The sequence below is a fragment of the Caretta caretta genome, chromosome 14 (assembly GCF_965140235.1).
Source record: "Caretta caretta isolate rCarCar2 chromosome 14, rCarCar1.hap1, whole genome shotgun sequence".
In the NCBI taxonomy this organism is placed as follows: Eukaryota; Metazoa; Chordata; order Testudines; family Cheloniidae; genus Caretta; species Caretta caretta.
The window spans coordinates 3,261,876-3,277,525 of NC_134219.1; the positions used below are offsets into that span (position 1 = coordinate 3,261,876).

General features: G+C 64.2%; 1 protein-coding gene across 1 annotated transcript; it reads left to right on the forward strand.

Annotated features, from left to right (window-relative positions):
* Positions 1-7,279: 7,279 nt before the first annotated feature.
* On the forward strand, positions 7,280-14,568 carry FSCN2 (fascin actin-bundling protein 2, retinal). Its single transcript, XM_048817728.2, has 5 exons — positions 7,280-8,892; positions 12,803-12,959; positions 13,339-13,460; positions 13,787-13,954; positions 14,041-14,568. Exons 1-5 carry the CDS (start codon positions 8,070-8,072, stop codon positions 14,244-14,246), a joined length of 1,476 nt encoding a protein of 491 aa, XP_048673685.2. The 5' UTR covers positions 7,280-8,069; the 3' UTR covers positions 14,247-14,568.
* The last annotated feature ends 1,082 nt before the right edge of the window (positions 14,569-15,650 follow it).

A 15,650-nucleotide genomic window follows, 5' to 3' on the forward strand; every position in this document is an offset into this window, starting at 1 on the left:
TCTCATCCTGGGACAACTTGGGTGTCACGAACAAATGGTGGAAACAGCCTGTGAGATAATCGCTTTGGGTGTAAATTCTGTTGGGTCAAGACAGGGTTAAGTCCTTGGGATGGAAGAACTGACCTGAACCTTCCCCTGACCTAGAGCAAACTCAGACATTGCCAGGCCAGAGCCTGGACCGCAAGCTCAGATGCCAGGTGTCAACTTTGTTTAGAAAGAACCCCCTACCCCCCAATTTTGGCAAGACGAAGAAAGCCCAATACCCACCCAATACCCACCCGTCTCTGCCAGTCTCCGCGCCCCAGCCCGGGAAGTGTTGGGTGCTCACAAGAGAGCCAGACGGATGCACTGAAATGGTCGGAAGGAGCATGTGAACTGACCCTTGCAGCCCATGTCCTGGGTTCAGCAAGGCCTGGTCTGCACTGCTGGGCCTGGAGCCCTTTGTACCCCCGTACACGGGCCTGGCTGGGGGACGCAGTTCCACCTGGCTTTAGCTTTCACACCGTGGGCACTGGGTGGGTGCAATCTCTGGAGTGGGTGTTCATGCCCATGGCTCTTTGCCTGGGACTAGGTGAGGTTGCCTGGCTCATTTCACCTGGGACGGGACCCATGTCAGCTTTGCACAGTGGGCTGTGAAGGCTAAAGGCTTCCCCATTAAAATCTCCACCCTCTTGTCTCTAGGGCATGTGCTCTCAGCAGTGGGGCTAGAGAGAGGGATGGATCGGCGTGTAGGAGGGAAATGCACTGATTTCCTGTCTGGGCTGTCAGAGTCCCGCCAGGCTATCAGCCTGCTGCCTTCAGCTTCTGGCGTCTTCCTGGCAGAAGCATCAGCTTGTAACAGCAGGCTTGGTCCTCCGAGGTCCTCTGTGCAGCCAGGAATCTCACTTCCAGGAACGCCTCCAATGACGCGGCCTCTTCCAAATGCCTTATTCATCGTGATGTAGCTACCGGCCCCGCAAACCCCTCGACCTCGAGGTTGTGCCAATAGATCGATAGCCTGGGCTAGAGACCCAGTGCAGGGAGGTGCAGCTCTGCCGCTGGCCCCCGCCCCACTCTGTGCTGGCCTGGCTGCGCCGATGGCCTGGGGAGCAAGCAGGCACCAATCACTGAGCCAGCTGGGGGCCCTCGCGAAGGCCAGGGACGGAGTCACTCCTGATTCACCCCAGCCCCCTTACAGGGTCAGGTCCCCACTGGCTGGGTGTGCGCAGGGAAAGAGCAGAGAGAAATGACGTCTGAACCGCCCCAGAGCCTGGCCCAGCCGCTCTGGTAAGCGTTAGCCTCCCACTTCCCAGGGAACGGGGGGCTGGGGCCCTGACCTAGGCAGGGTTAATACTTTGCTTTTGGCCCTCTCCAGCCTCTCTGGGGTTGATGTTTATTTGGGATCTGGATGCCAAAGGAGAGAAGCTCCAGGCCTCACCACAGAGCTGCAGGTGCTCAGCACCCTGCAGAACCAAGCCATGTCCCCAGCTGAGAACACTGGCCCCTGCCTGTTTGCAGAGACCCTCTGGCACCCCAGGGGCTGCTGGCCATCAATCACAGGCCCCAGGGGCTACGGGCTGGTAATTTTTGAGATCCACCTACTCCGGTAACACGGAAAAACACACACACCAGTAAGGACCCACCCAGCCCCTGGTGCATTATGTCATTTCTGGCCAGCCCTCCCCAGCCCATCCCCATTGGCCCAGCCAGTGTGGGGTCTGCCAGGAGGATTTCCCCAGAGCCTGATTCTGCCTGTGCCCCCCACCCCTCCTGGCTGTGCTTGGGGGAGATCTTGCTCGCCAAGCATGGCTGGGCCTGCTCCGTGCATGGGTGGGAGCCCCCCATGCCTCCTTGCCTTGCTTGCACAAAGTGAATGGAAGATTCTGCGTTGGTCTGACACTGCCTTTGCACGGGTACAGATGGCTCCCTAAAGCTGGCGGTCGACGGGACTAGAGGTGTTCTCAGCGCTCCCCAGACAGCGCCCCCATCTGCACCCCGCTCACCTCCCCTCTCTCGGGGAGAGCTCTGCTCGCACACAGAGCCTGGGGCCGGGGCACTGTAGTTTCATGTGGAAGCCACCAGGTGGGTCCCTGGGTTGACACAGCGCAGCCTGGTGCCCAACAGCCGCTGTCCTGGCAGCCTCACCCCTGCTGCGGCCTGTGGCACATAGAGGCCAGCCCGGGGGTGACCTCGTGCTGAGGCAGCCGCGGGGGGTTGCAACTCTTGCTGCATCTCTGCAGCCTGCGCTCCAGTGACCTGCGCCCAGCTCTGAGGAGGGCACCAGGCCAGGGCAAAGGGGAACACAATAGGATTAAGGGGAAGAGCAGTGGACGCCGGGAACAACCCTCGCCCCAAACCAGTGACGGGATGAGTTGCTCAGTTCTCCACTTGTTGACTCTGGAGTTGGGCTGGGGGTGTGGTTTGTCTCAGGCTCTCTGGCATGGGAAGTTTCAATAATTCACATATACAGGAGACCCAAAGTGCTTTACAGACAGTTAGCTCAGGAATCGCTTCGCCTGCCACAGGAATGCAGCCACCTCTGGGGTAGAACCCAGCAACGATTTAACAGCCACACAACACAACAGTTTAGGACAGGAAGTGAACCCTGGATCAGACACTGCAGGGGCAGTTTGGATCCCTCCATTGTAGGCTGGCTATAAATGGGATCAGTTATGGAAGAGGGACTTTTTAAGCTGATCCCGCTCCTATTCCTGTCCAGACTGGGGGTCAGAAATGTGCCTTTTGCCATCCTTCCAGTGGGCAGGTGGCAGAGACGTCTCCACCCACTAACAATCCTTGAGAGGTACCCAGTGGGTGGGGAAGGGAGTGGGCATCTGTGGACAGCCATGGTGAAGTGCCCGCCCAGGTATGTGTGCTCACACCCACGCACACCCACACCACGCTCCCAGCTGCAAGGGACGGCACTTGGTTTGTTGGTTTCTTCTGCGGCTCAGATTACCTGCGGTCGAATTCTGCCCTCCACTCCAGCCCAGCAACCCCACTGGCTCCAGGGGCTGAATATGACCCATGATCTTTTAGCCTCTCCGAGCCCAACAGAAACCCAGGTCCCTGCTCATTCCCTCCCCCTCGTAACCCACTGCTGGGCGCGCTGGGGTGGGGTGGCGGGTGTGTCCGAGGAGCAGAGCTGGAGGGCAGCAGTCGGCCCTGTGAAATACTGGCGCGGCTGAGCTCCAAACATGCCAGCAATCCAGCGCTGGCCAGCCCCCAGCCCAGCCCGGAAACACAACCTGCCTGCCGCGTATACATTACAGCCCTGCCTCCCTTCCAGCGGGCATGACGAGCAGCGGTTACACTAACCCGTGGCCGTGCGGCTCAGGTAACGTGCACCTGGCTTCAGGCAGGCGAGGAGCTGGCCGCAGGCGGCTGTAAGCGGAACCGCCAAAGAAAGCGAGAGCTCAAGCATGAAAACATTATTAGGCAACCAATCCCCTGGACCTAGTTTCAGGAACAATGGCTGCCTCTTGGTTCCGCTGCAACCCGAGTCGCCCGTCAGCCAGCGGCTGCCCGAGCAATCAGAGCCTGGGCCTGTGGGAGTGAAACCATTTACCCAGACCAAGGGAGCTGCTCACGGGGCCCAGGGCAAAGGAATCGGCCCCTCCAGCCTGCCATTGCTGATCCCGAGCGACCCAGCGGAGTGCGGCTGAGTCTCTCAGCTTCCCTGCTGCCTGCAGTGGCTGTTCGGGCAGCCCAAGTGGGTCCGCGGCCTAACCCCTCTCCAGGGGTGGCATGGCTTCCCTCTTCCCCTTCAGCACCTGCAGCTTCGTGCCCAGCACTGCACCAAGCACTGGAGGTCCCGGCCAGGATCAGGGCCCGTTGTGCTCGGAGCTGAACAAACTCATAGTAATAGACAGACCCTGCCCCACAGAACTTAAATAAAAACAGAGGTGGGCGGGAGGGGAAACCGAGGCACAGAGCAGCACAGCAACTCGCCCAAGGTCACCCAGCAGCTTGGTGGCAGAGCTGGCAATGGAACCAGGTTTTCTGAGCCCCACCCCAGCGCCCCATCTGCTAGCCCACATGGCCATTCACGCTGCCCAGTCTGGTGCCTCAGGCTGGGAGATCCAGCACCACTGAGCCCGTGTACCAAACCCAGCCCCAAACTGTTTGTGGGCTGGCAAGTGGAGGTGCGGCCTTGTGCACGTTCTTTCTCACATGGGAGCGATGCCGTGAGCAGCCGAGCATCTTACACTCTGTGCCGGGAGGTGCCAGGCCCTGGGGGGTTCCAGCCAGGAAGGAAGCAGGGAATCCGAGAAGGAGCAAACCCGCCTGGAGGGGAGAGTTTGGACACTTTATATGGTTTCTTATCACCCCTTCCCTGAGTGCAGTGGTGGATTTGATTTAAGCCTCGCGACACCAGCCTGAGGTGGGTTGGAGCCCTTACCCCCATTTTATAGATGGGGAAACTGAGTCACAGAGCAGGGAAGGGACTTGCCTAAAATCACACAGCAAGTTAGCAGCGGAGGCAGGACTAGAAGCCAAAGCCCACCACACTGAGCCAAGAGCTTTAATCACTAGGCCATGCTTCCAAACCTCTGGGTGCTCCTGGGACGCAAAGCTGAACTCCAAACCTTTGCGCTGAACGTGGCCCCCAAACTCTGCCTCCCCACCCCACCCACGGCGGGCTGAGGCACACAGTGTTACCCCAGCAGGACAGTCCCAGCTGCCCTGGCTGGCGCTCAGGGGAGTGGAATTGGCTCATCATGCCCAGCGCTCTCCTAAAGACCCAGGCCCAACGGGGGATCTGCAGCCCTCCGGCTTGGGCCTTGGCATTATGGTTTCCACTGGGAGAGGATTTTGGTTATTAAGACACTTCCTTTTCTGCCTAGCGCAGCTCCCAGCTGCAGTGGGAGACCCTCTGGAGAACCAGAGAGCGGGGGCACGCGGCCTGGGCGGCTGCGTCCGGCTGGCCCCATCTCTTAGCGTTTTGTGTCACACCTGTATCGTTTGGAAGGTAAAAGACGTAGCCCCCCAGCAAAGCGTGAGCGCCCCCAGCACACGTCCTGCGAGCCAGCCAGCTGACAGGCCCCAGCCGGAGCATCGCGGGTGGCCCTGATATTTCTAGGGGACCTCGCCCAACACACACACATTTTTCAGGCCTTCTTTGGCCATCAGAAAGAAGCGACCCAAAGGCAGGAGCCCGGCGTGTTCGGAGCCCTTTGCAGGTCAGGTCCAACCCCCAAGGCCCGGGGCCAGCATGGGACGAGGCTCCCGCACACCAGGCACCGTCTCTCCCAGCAGGGAGTCACCAGGCCGCCCTGGCTGGGGAGCTGGAGCCAGCGGAGACAAAGGGCACGGCCCTCTGCCCAGCAGGGCTGGGCTGATCCTGCACTGGACTAATGACTGAATGAGAGGTTACCAGGGTCACAGGGGCATTGTCAGCTTCCGGATTGGGAGGAGGTTTCCTGCCATGTGGGCCTCAGCCCGCCCGCAGTCTGTCACCCACTGCATTTATTCCCACTCCCTCTCATGGCCCCTTCTCTGCCACGTCCCCCAGGCCAAGGGACGGGAGCCTTGCAAGCACACAAGGGGTTCATACATTAGCCGTTCTCATCCAGCGGGCTCAGCTCAATTTAGGTCACCAGTGAGATGAGTTTGCTGGGTCTCAGCGAAGACCCCACTGGACGGCTGGACACGTCACAGCTTGGCATGATCGGCAGCCCCTGCTTAGGAGATGCCCACACCACCCATGGGAGGGCAGGGGGCTGTGTGGCAGGACTGAAGGACAGCAGCCCCAGTATCCCAGAGACTCTCACCACCCCGGCTGGGACTTGGGAACAGTGAGCAGGGGAGGTGCAGGCTGGCGTGAAATGTGGGCAGGGGGCTGGTGCCCACTTCTGCTTCTACTCCCCCACAGGGCCAGGGCAGAGAGGGGGGCAGGGCTGACACGACAGGCCTTCACGGAGGGAGACAGGACTGGGCGGCGCTTTGTGTCCCCCAGGAGGCAACACGAGAGGAGAGGCGAGAGGGTAACAGGAAACCACGGGGCGGGTTGGCACGTTTGGCTCCTGATGTGTCTGATTTCTCTCAATCTCCTTCCCTCGCTGTGGGCGCCTCGGGGAGCTGGGCGAGGCAAGGGGCTGGGGGGAAGCCAAGGGGGAGCCGAGGAGCTGGGGGACTACATGTCACCCGACACATAGGACACCCCAAGACATATGAGGGGTCAGGTTAAGGACCCCTGGGCTGCAGACCCTGCAGTAGTAACAGTGCCCCCTCCATGGGGACTGTACCCCATTGGGGAGGAGCCCATGGGACCCCCTGGCACCCCCAAACTCTGCTGGCTGCAGGCTCTGTCCCAGGTGCCCTGACACCCATTGCTTTGGGCCCCCACTGCAGGCCAGGGCCACCCCTGATCCCCTTGGAGCCTCTCCCTGAATCCAGTGGGACAAGGGCTTATCCCCGAGCAGTCAGCATGCCCATGGGTCAGGCCAAGCCGCCCCACACGCAGCCAGCCCAGCTCTCAACGCCCCAACCCACGGGGCTGCCAGCATTTCCCTGCCGAGATGCCCTGGCCCTGCCTCTGGGGTCAGCACTGACCCTGCGCAGAGGGGTGAGCAGCCCCAGCCCTTCCAAACCCCACTGTGTGCGCCAGCCGGGACTCGCATCCACAGAGCCCGGGTGAGCGACCCACAGGGCCAGGGACAGCCAGGCCTGGCCGGAGCGCAAGCCCCCTGGCTTGGCTTCATCCCATTCCCCCATGGGCCACCCTCCTCCCCATTCAGACCCTGCCGCCTGCCACCCCATCCCCACCCCTTCTCTCCCCCCAGCTCTTTCCTCATCGCCTGGCCGTGGGCCCTTTGGCCACTCCTTCTCCAATTCCCGCCCCACGCCATGCGCCCCCCGGGCTGTCAGGCTCTACCCAGCTGCCAGATGGGGGCAATGGCCCAGCTGGGCTCACACCCCAGGGCCACAGAGACGGGCCCTCCCCCCTGCCCCAGGATGGCAGCCCCGCCAGCCCTGGCCTAGGGCATCCCTATGTCCCATTGCCAACTCCTCTCCAGCAGGCTGCCTGCGAGCCCCCTCGCCCCTGCCCCCATGGCCCCCGTGCTGGGGTGACTGTCCCCTGGGGTGCTAGCTGCACTGAGCCAGGTGGAGCTCTTTGTGGGACTGTTCCCCTGCGCTCATGACTCGGCCACGGGGCAGCACCGGGATCCTTCCTGGGGGCCGCCTGGGCCGGGGGAGGATTTGGAGCAGCAGGGGTTGCAGGACAGATGGAGGCCAGAGGCCCAAAGAGGGATAAACGGTTTAAACTAATCAAGAGGCCGGGATAATTGTTAAGGAGCTTAGTGGCTGGGCCAGCGTGTGGCTGGAGGTGACCTCCTGCCGAATCAGAGACGCCCGTAACTCTGGCCGGGTGCCCACGGGAAGGCTGAGCGGCCCCGGCAGGGGCGGATCGGGTTGCGGCCCAAGTTTGCCACCTGAGACTCGGCGGCACAGAGGAAGGAGGCAGAACCTGCCGCAAGGGGAAGAGCTCGCCGGCCGTGGAGGGGGTCAGGGAGGCAGACTCCAGCCGCGGCCCCAGCCCCAGCGGAACGGTGCACAGCCTGCGAGGCCAGCCCAGCGGCGCCGAACCCCGGAGGAGAGGCTCCATCAACGGCTCACTGCCTCCCGCATCAACCCCCTCGCTTGTGTCAGCTCAAGCCCCACTATTGGTTACCGAGGGCTCGGAGCCCAGTGACATCCAGGCGCGCTCTGTAATCCTAGCTGGGTCTCATTAACCCAGGCTGCAGTGCCTAAGCCCGCGCCTTTCCTGGTCTGCAGCCCCCGGCGCGCCGGAGCGGGAGAGGTCAGCCGGAGCGGCCGTGCAGGGGCGCCGGCTGCGGGGCCAGCCGTCCAGACGAGGTTGGCGTTCCGGGCTGCAGGTTAGATGAAGGCAAGCGAGGCTGCGCCCGGCGGAGAGGGACCAGGAACCGGGCCAGCGGCACGTCAGCGCGGCTCGGCCTGAGGCCCTGCGCTCGAGTCCAGGTCTGCCCGGGGCCGGCTGCGCGTGGGAGCGAGTGTGCGCACGCACCCGCCGGTGTCCTCAGCGGGGCTGGGAGAACCTCGACTCGCGCCCCACTCCCCGGCCGAAGATGCCAACCAACGGGATCCACCAGGTCTTGAAGATCCAGTTCGGCTTGATCAACTGCCAGAACCGCTACCTGACGGCCGAGAGCTTTGGCTACAAGGTCAACGCCTCGGCACCTAGCCTGAAGAAGAAGCAGATATGGAGCCTGGAGCAGGACGAGGCCGACAGCTCCGTGGTCTTCCTGAGAAGCCACCTGGGCAGGTACCTGGCCGCTGACAAGGACGGGAAGGTGTCGTGCGAAGCCGAGAAGCCGGGCAGAGACGGGCGCTTCGCTATTGCCACCCAGTCGGATGGGCGCTGGGCGCTGCAGTCTCAGCTCTACAAGCGCTTCTTCGGGGGCGCGGAAGACAGGCTGTCGTGCTTCGCCCAGGCCGTCACCGAGGCCGAGCTGTGGACCGTCCACCTGGCCATCCACCCGCAGGCCAACCTGCTGAGCGTCAGCCGGAGGCGGTACGCGCATCTGAGCGCCCTGGAGGACGAGATCTCCACCGACAGCAACATCCCCTGGGGCGTGGACGCGCTCATCACCCTCACCTTCCAGAGCCAGCGGTACTGCCTGCGGGCCTGCGACAACCGGTACCTGCGTAACGACGGCGCCCTGGTGCCGGAGCCCGGCCCGCGCACCGGCTACACCCTGGAGTTCAAGGCGGGGAAGCTGGCTTTCAAGGACTGCGACGGGAAGTACCTGGCGCCCATGGGGCCCACGGGCACCCTGAAGGCCGGGAGGAGCTCCAAGCCGGGCAAGGACGAACTCTTTGATTTGGAGGAGAGCCACCCGCAAGTGTGTTTCCTGGCGTCCAATGGCCGATACGTCTCCATCCGGCAAGGTAAGGGACCCTCCCTTTGCTCCCTTCCCTCCCCATGGGCAGCCCCCCTCTACAGCAGAGTCTGTGCCAATGATCGGTAGAAGTGGGGGGCGGAGGGTGCCCTGGCCCCATACACCTGAGCACCTAGAACCGGGGGATCCTGCTTCCTGGGTGCCGCCCTGCCTGCTGCAATGGCTCTTCAGCCAAGCCAGCTTGGAGGGACCCGCCGGGGGCACCAGGCCCTCTGGGCTCGTGCAGCTCCGGGGCCGCCTGGTCAAGGCTCTCCTGGCTCCTCCCCCTTTCCCCCCCCTCCTTTTCACGGTGGCATTTCAAGTGCACTCCCCACCCCTTCCCGGGCTCCCTCTGTCTGGGCTGGGGGCGCGCCCCACTCACACTGGCAGCCCACGCTCGGGCCCAGCCCCCCCGGGGTCAGATTCCCAGTTAGCCCTGCTGTGGGGCTGGCTGGAGGGGGCTGACACTCACCCTTTCTCCAGCTGCGCTCCTTGGCTGCATTCTGCGGCCCGCGCCCCGTTTGCTCAGAGGGGCTCTCCCTGCCGTCTCTCTTGTCATGAGCAGCCCCTCTGGCTGGCACCCGCGCCGCATGGTGGGGTGGGGGACACCAGTAGGTTCTTCAATAAACCACGTCCCTGGGCCACCAGCAAATGACCCAGCTAGCTCCCTGCTGCACCTGGAGACCATCAGTCCTGGGGAGCGTGCTGTTCTCTCCTCCCACGCGGGATCAGCCCAGCGGGTGCTTTTGCCTGGTATCCATCACACCCTCTAGCTAATCCCTCTGTCCATGGCACGTCCCACGGAGAGGCTCCAGGCATGTGAATTTTAGCCAGGCCTTACCAAATCGGTGACCCGTCTAACTCAGCATCCTGCCAGTCCCGGAGCCCACCTCAGCTCATAGTCTTTCTCCAGAGCCAGAGCCAGGCCCAAGACACCTGGCCAGGTGCAGACTGTGGTTTCCAGGGGAACAGACGAGGGTCCTGCTGGCAGTCACTTTCCACGCATGGCAGCCCCATGCCTGCAATCCTCACCGGTGCAGCTGCTGTTGTTACTCTCAGGATCTGCCAGCCAGTGCCTGGGACCAGCTACAGGCATTCCAGGGGCAGCGTCTTCAGCAAAGCGGGAGACTTTTCTCTCTGCAGAGCAGCTCCCTGCATGCACGGGCAATGCAGAGCCCCTGCCGGTCCTCTCCAGAGCTCAGCCCTGGCAAGCCAAAAGGCATTCGGGGTAAGAGAATGCAAAGGAGGCCCCCCAAGCTAGTTCTTTCCCCTCCAGGAGCTGGAGCGAGTGGTGCCCAGCCCTGGGTTGCCGGCTGTCCCGTGTGAACGTGGGCTACGCTTGCCCAAGTTAGTGCCGGCTGGAGGCCACCACAGGCCTTTCGCCTCTGTCCTGCCCAAACTCCTGCAGATGGGCGCTTGGCCAAACCCAGCCGGGTCCCGGGTCTCTCTCGCAGGAGAGCTGGAAAGGAAGTGAGGCGAGACAGGGCAGGGCTGGCTGTGGCTCTTGGCTGTATCTGGTGGCCCAGCCCATGCAGCTCAGCAGAGGAGATGGCTTCTGGACATCAGAAAGCCAGCAAATTGTAAACTGCTTCACCAGCAACCCTACAGTAACAAACCAGCGTGCACAGCTCCGTGCTAGTGTGCAACCCTACGATAACAAAGCAGGGTGTACAGGCCCCAGGCCAGTGTGCAACCCTACGATAACAAAGCAGACTCTGCGTGCGAGTGAGAAAAGCCCGTCAGAGAGCAGATTTCCACACACAGCTTTGACCACTGGCAATGGCAGACAGCGTCCATCCCAGGAGGGGCCGGTGTCTCCTGGGCCCAGCTGCGTGTTGGGGTGAAGCTCGTGTGTTGTGGACCTGGAGAACGTGCCCCAGACCTGCAACCCCCGGTGCTGTGGAGCTGAGTGTCGCCTCCACTTCCCCTGTCGGGGGGTGGGGGGAGAACAGGGGCTTCCCTTGGGGCACCGTGGCTCGTGGAGGTGAAGGATGGTGCTGGGGTTCCCGCTGTTTGCGGGGCAGGGGGGAGGTCAGAGTGGATGTGTCCGGGACATGGGCTGGCAGCCATGGCTCAGGCCCATCCCTGGTGGATTTCAAGGGAGCTTGTGGGAGGGGGGGGCAGCATGGGGCAGGCCCCCTGGTCTCCAAGCCAAGGCCTGATCCCCCCACAGCCCCCACAGGGGCCCCAGCCTAGGAGAGGCTGGGAGAATTAAGGGTGAAGTAGCCCCCTGCTCCACCCACGCTCACAGCCCCCCTTCCGGGATGTGTTGGCCTGCAGCCGCTGGGCTTGCCCACCCCATGGCAAGAGCGCTGCCAGGGGGTCATGGGGGGACCATGCCAACTGGGGGGGCTGCCCCTCCAGCCCCACCCTCCCTGCCAGGGAAGGAGACACGGGGGCTGCCCAGTGCCTGCCTCCCTTTGCGCCGAGCCGCCTCCTCTGCCCGCCCGGTGAGTCGGGCTTGGGCCATATGGGCCCGACGGGGAACAGGTGGGAGCGGGCGACACTCCCTCCGCCGAGGGGCTTTGCTTGCTGCTCCGTTGCCATAGTAACCCGGCCTGCGCGCCGCGGGGGGAGAGGGAGGTGCTGCAAGGGGGGGGAGTGAGAGCAGGAGTCTGGGTGTGCGTGCACAGGTGGTGTGGGTGTGTGTACACGTGAGTCTGGGTGTGTGAGAGAGCATGGATCTGAGGCTGTGTATCAGGGTCAGCGTGTGTCTGCACATGGGGGTAGGTACGTGGGGGGGGTGTACGTGGGGGGGGGGTCTGTGTGCATGTGTACGCGGGGGGGTGAGCATGAGGGGTGGGGGGTGCGCACAGATGGGGGGGGTGTCTGTGCGCGTGTGACCATGGGTCTGTGTGGGGGGGTATGTGTCTGTGAGCATGTGTACACATGGGGGTGTGAGGGTGTGCACACATGGGGGGGGTGAGAGAGCAGAGGTCCCCCTGAACCCCTCCGGCGAGCCGCGCTGCACGGCCTGGCGGAGACGTCGTGCGTGGGACGAAAAGCTGGCGCTGGAGGGAGACCCACCAAATTCAGGACACTGGTGAGGGGAGACCCAGCAATCTCCCGGGGTGCAGAAGCCAGCCATTGTCTCACCCTGGGCTGGCCTCTATAAACCAACCCCAGCACGCCCTGTAACCCCTGCCCCAGCTCACCTTATAAACCACAAACGCCTCCTGGGGGCAGGGCCCACAACCCCCTGGCTGCAGGCTGAGCCGGTGGTTCTCTCGGGCACAGACAGGGGGGCTGATGGGCACCCCGTGGAGCACCCGGGTTTGGGGCCATGGGGCTGCCCCATGCAGCCAGCAGGCAGCAGGCTAACAGCGCGGCTGCGCATGGCCCAAGCGGATTATGTGCAGGTGATGCTGAGGACTGAGTTATAAATAGGGGGTTTGTGTTTCTGAATCGTTAAGCAGATGGAAACAACAGCAATCAGGTTAATGAGCCCAATTAGCGCCGATTGTTTGGGAGGATTTGCTGGGCGGGGGAAGGGGGGTGCCCGCAGATCAGCTGCTCGCCCAGCGGAAATGAGGGGTGAGCGGGGTGTGGCCGGGGCTGTGACAAAGGGAATTAGGGCTCCGTGACCTGAGCGGTCAGCCATGCTCTGCTGACCCGGGTGCATGCCCTGACAGCAGGAGCTGGCAACGCTGGCTCCTGGCAGGTGCCATGCAGGGGTGCTGGGGGGCTCCCCAGTGCCCCTCCAGCCTGAGCAGCTACCCAATGCCAGCGAGACCTTGGGGAAAAGGGGCCATGCATCCATAGGAGCAGGGAATGGGCCAAAAAGTCACATCCTTGTCCTCTATTAATCCTGACCCGCAGCCCCTGCTAGCCCAGCCCTGGGCTCTGCCTCCCCACATCTCTGCCTGTGCCCCTCAGTCCTGACCCCCAGCCTCGCCCCACGCCCTCCTCATTCCCTGCAGGTGTCAACGTCTCGGCCAACCAGGATGAGGAGATGACCCACGAGACCTTCCAGATGCAAATTGACAGAGAGACCAAAAAGTGCATCTTCCACTCCAACGCAGGCAGCTCCTGGACCCTGGTGTCCCACGGGGGCATCCAGGTCACTGCCACCAGCGTGTGAGTATGCGCACCATCCCGCTCGCTCCCCAGGCACGCTCGGCCAGACTGCAGCACTCAGCTGGCCAGCACCACAGCCCCAGCTCCTGGGGCCACGGCAAGGCCCCTGTGCCAGGAGCGAGGGCACCGGGGGGAGGGGCACCAGCAGGACAAAGGGAGAATCAGGCCCGGGGCCAGCCCTAGGGGGCTGAGTGGCAGAGCACGCATCGGGGAGCTGGGATCAGGCTGTAAAACTCACGGGGTCTCTGGCTGCTGGAGCACTGTGCTGGGGGCAGGTGCTGGCACCTTCTGGCGGGTACCTGCTGGGTGCCCCCTGCCCTGCCCGAGCTTCCCCTTCCGGAGCCTGTCTCTGATTCGGCCTGTCTCGCTCGCCCCCCAGTGCCGCCAACACCATGTTCGACATCGAGTGGCGCGGCCGGCGGGTGGCCCTCAAGGCCAGCAACGGCAAGTACATCTGCGCCAAGAAGAACGGGCAGCTGGCCGCAGTTAGCGACTCCGTTGGTAAGTCCCGCCTCAGCCGGGGGGGGGGCAGCAGGAGGCCCTGCCCCGTCCCCCGAGCCTGGGGCTCAGCGCCTGCAGGGCCAGGCCAAGGGCAGCGTTGCTGGGGGGCGGTGGGTGAGAAGGGGTTTGCAGCTGCGACGCCCACCCTGTGCCAACGAGCCCCAGGTGCTGCTCCCCCGGTGGAGGGTGATGTCCCCCGGGCTGTCACGGGGCAGGGCTACTGGGGAGAGCAGGGGCTGCCTGGTGCCCAGCGGGGGGGTGACTGTGGCCCCGCTGGGCAGGGCTGCCCCACGAGCCGCTGCCCACAGCCCTGCCGTGCTCCCCAGGGGAAGACGAGGAGTTCGTCCTCAAGCTGATTAACCGGCCCATCCTGGTGCTGCGGGGCGACCACGGCTTCGTCTGCTGCCACCGCGGCTCCAACCTGCTGGACGCCAACCGGGCCACCTACGACGTCTTCCAGCTGCTCTTCAGCGACGGGGCCTACCACATCCGGGGTGAGTGCCGGGCCGGGCAGGGGAGAGGGGGCGGGCACGGCCCGGCGGGGCCCTGCCCTCACCCGCCCCCTCCGCTCTCTCCCCAGGCCTCGGCGGCAAGTTCTGGCACGTCGCCAGCAGCGGTGCCGTCTGCAGCGACGGCGAGATGGCCGAGGATTTCGTCTTCGAGTTCCGGGAGCGCGGCCGCGTGGCCGTCCGGGGGAAGAGCGGGAAATACCTGCGGGGGGACCTGGCCGGCACCCTGCGCGCCGACGCCGAGTCCCTGCACCGCGCCACGCTCTGGGAGTACTGAACCTGGCCCCCCCCGCGGCACACAGACCCCTCGGGCCCGCGCCAGCTAAGTCGGCTCGGCACGCGGGGGGCGGGGGGCGTCAGCACAGCGACCCCTGCTGGACTCTCACCGGCCGCGGGGCAGGGACAGGAGCACAAGGGGGCGTGTCCCCCCCCTCCCCGCTGGGCAGCCGTGTTGGGGTGGGCTCGCTGGTAGGGGCTTGGGGCCGTGCACAAGATTGACATGGTAGATGCCCGGTGTTAGCGCCGTCTGTGCCCCCCCCCCATGGCCGCACCCCCCACCCCTCCTCACTGAGCTCATTAAAATCCAGTTGAGTTGCACACTGGGGAGGGTCGCTCGTCTTCCTTCACCAGCAGCGCCCCGGAGGGCCCCTGGCACTGGGCCAGCCGACACCGTCCTGGAACAAGGGGGCCCCACCCGTGCCCATGGCCTGAGCACCACTGAGCCGCCCCATGGCCAGTGCTGTGAGCCACAGAACCACATCTGGGCGGGCTGGCACCAGGCCCCCCAAGACATTGCCCGGGCTGGGCTCTGGGGAGGGATGGGGGGCAGGCAATGGAGCTGCCTGCCACTCACTCAGCCCCTGGGCATGGGGCTCCCTGCCAGACCCCTCCCTGCCCTGCTCCTCCCAGGCCCTCAACAGCAGGTTCTGCTTCCCTAAATCACATTTGCCAGCCATGCCTGGAGAGTGGGGGCTGGGGATCGGGGCTGCAGAGGAAGGAGACTGGGGGGTAGGAGCTGGAGCGGGTGTGGGAGGAGGAAGCGCTGCAGGGAGGAATGAGGGCTGGGGGGGAAAGGGGCTGAAGGAGGTCAGGGGGGGGCTGTGGGGTGGGAGTGGAGCCCAGGCATGGAGCAGCCCCTGGGCATGTGGGCAGAGTGAACCCTGCCCGAGGAATCCCAGCTATGCAGCCGCTGGGAGCTGGCCATACCAGGCACGTCCTGCTGCCTCGGGTGAGCCCACCCCACCCGCTGCCAGGGCTGCCCGCACTCTGGGCCCAGGGGGCAGGAACTGGCATAGTCGTTCCAACCCAGAGGTGGCTGCAACCCAGGCTGCACGTGGCACCCCACTGGCTATACTCTGGTGTCAACAAGAGCAGGCTCCGGCCAGGGTGGCACTGGGAGGCCCCGGCAGCGTGGGGCCCGGGCGCTGGGCTATGGTGTCCCACATGGTGCCGTGGCCATGCTGGGGAAGGCTACGGGCACCAGGCTTCCTGCAGGGTCAGGCAGGAGGGATCCTGACCTGACCCCTCCCAGCCAGGGCGTCTGGTGCCCTGGGCCCCACTTAGATCTGCAGCTGCTGGTCCTGGGGAGCTGGAAATGCAGGGGCCTCACTGCCCTGTCTGGGTCCCGGGCGCAGAGGGCAGCGTGGGCTCAGCCGGGTGCCACCGGGGCTGTTCTCCAGCC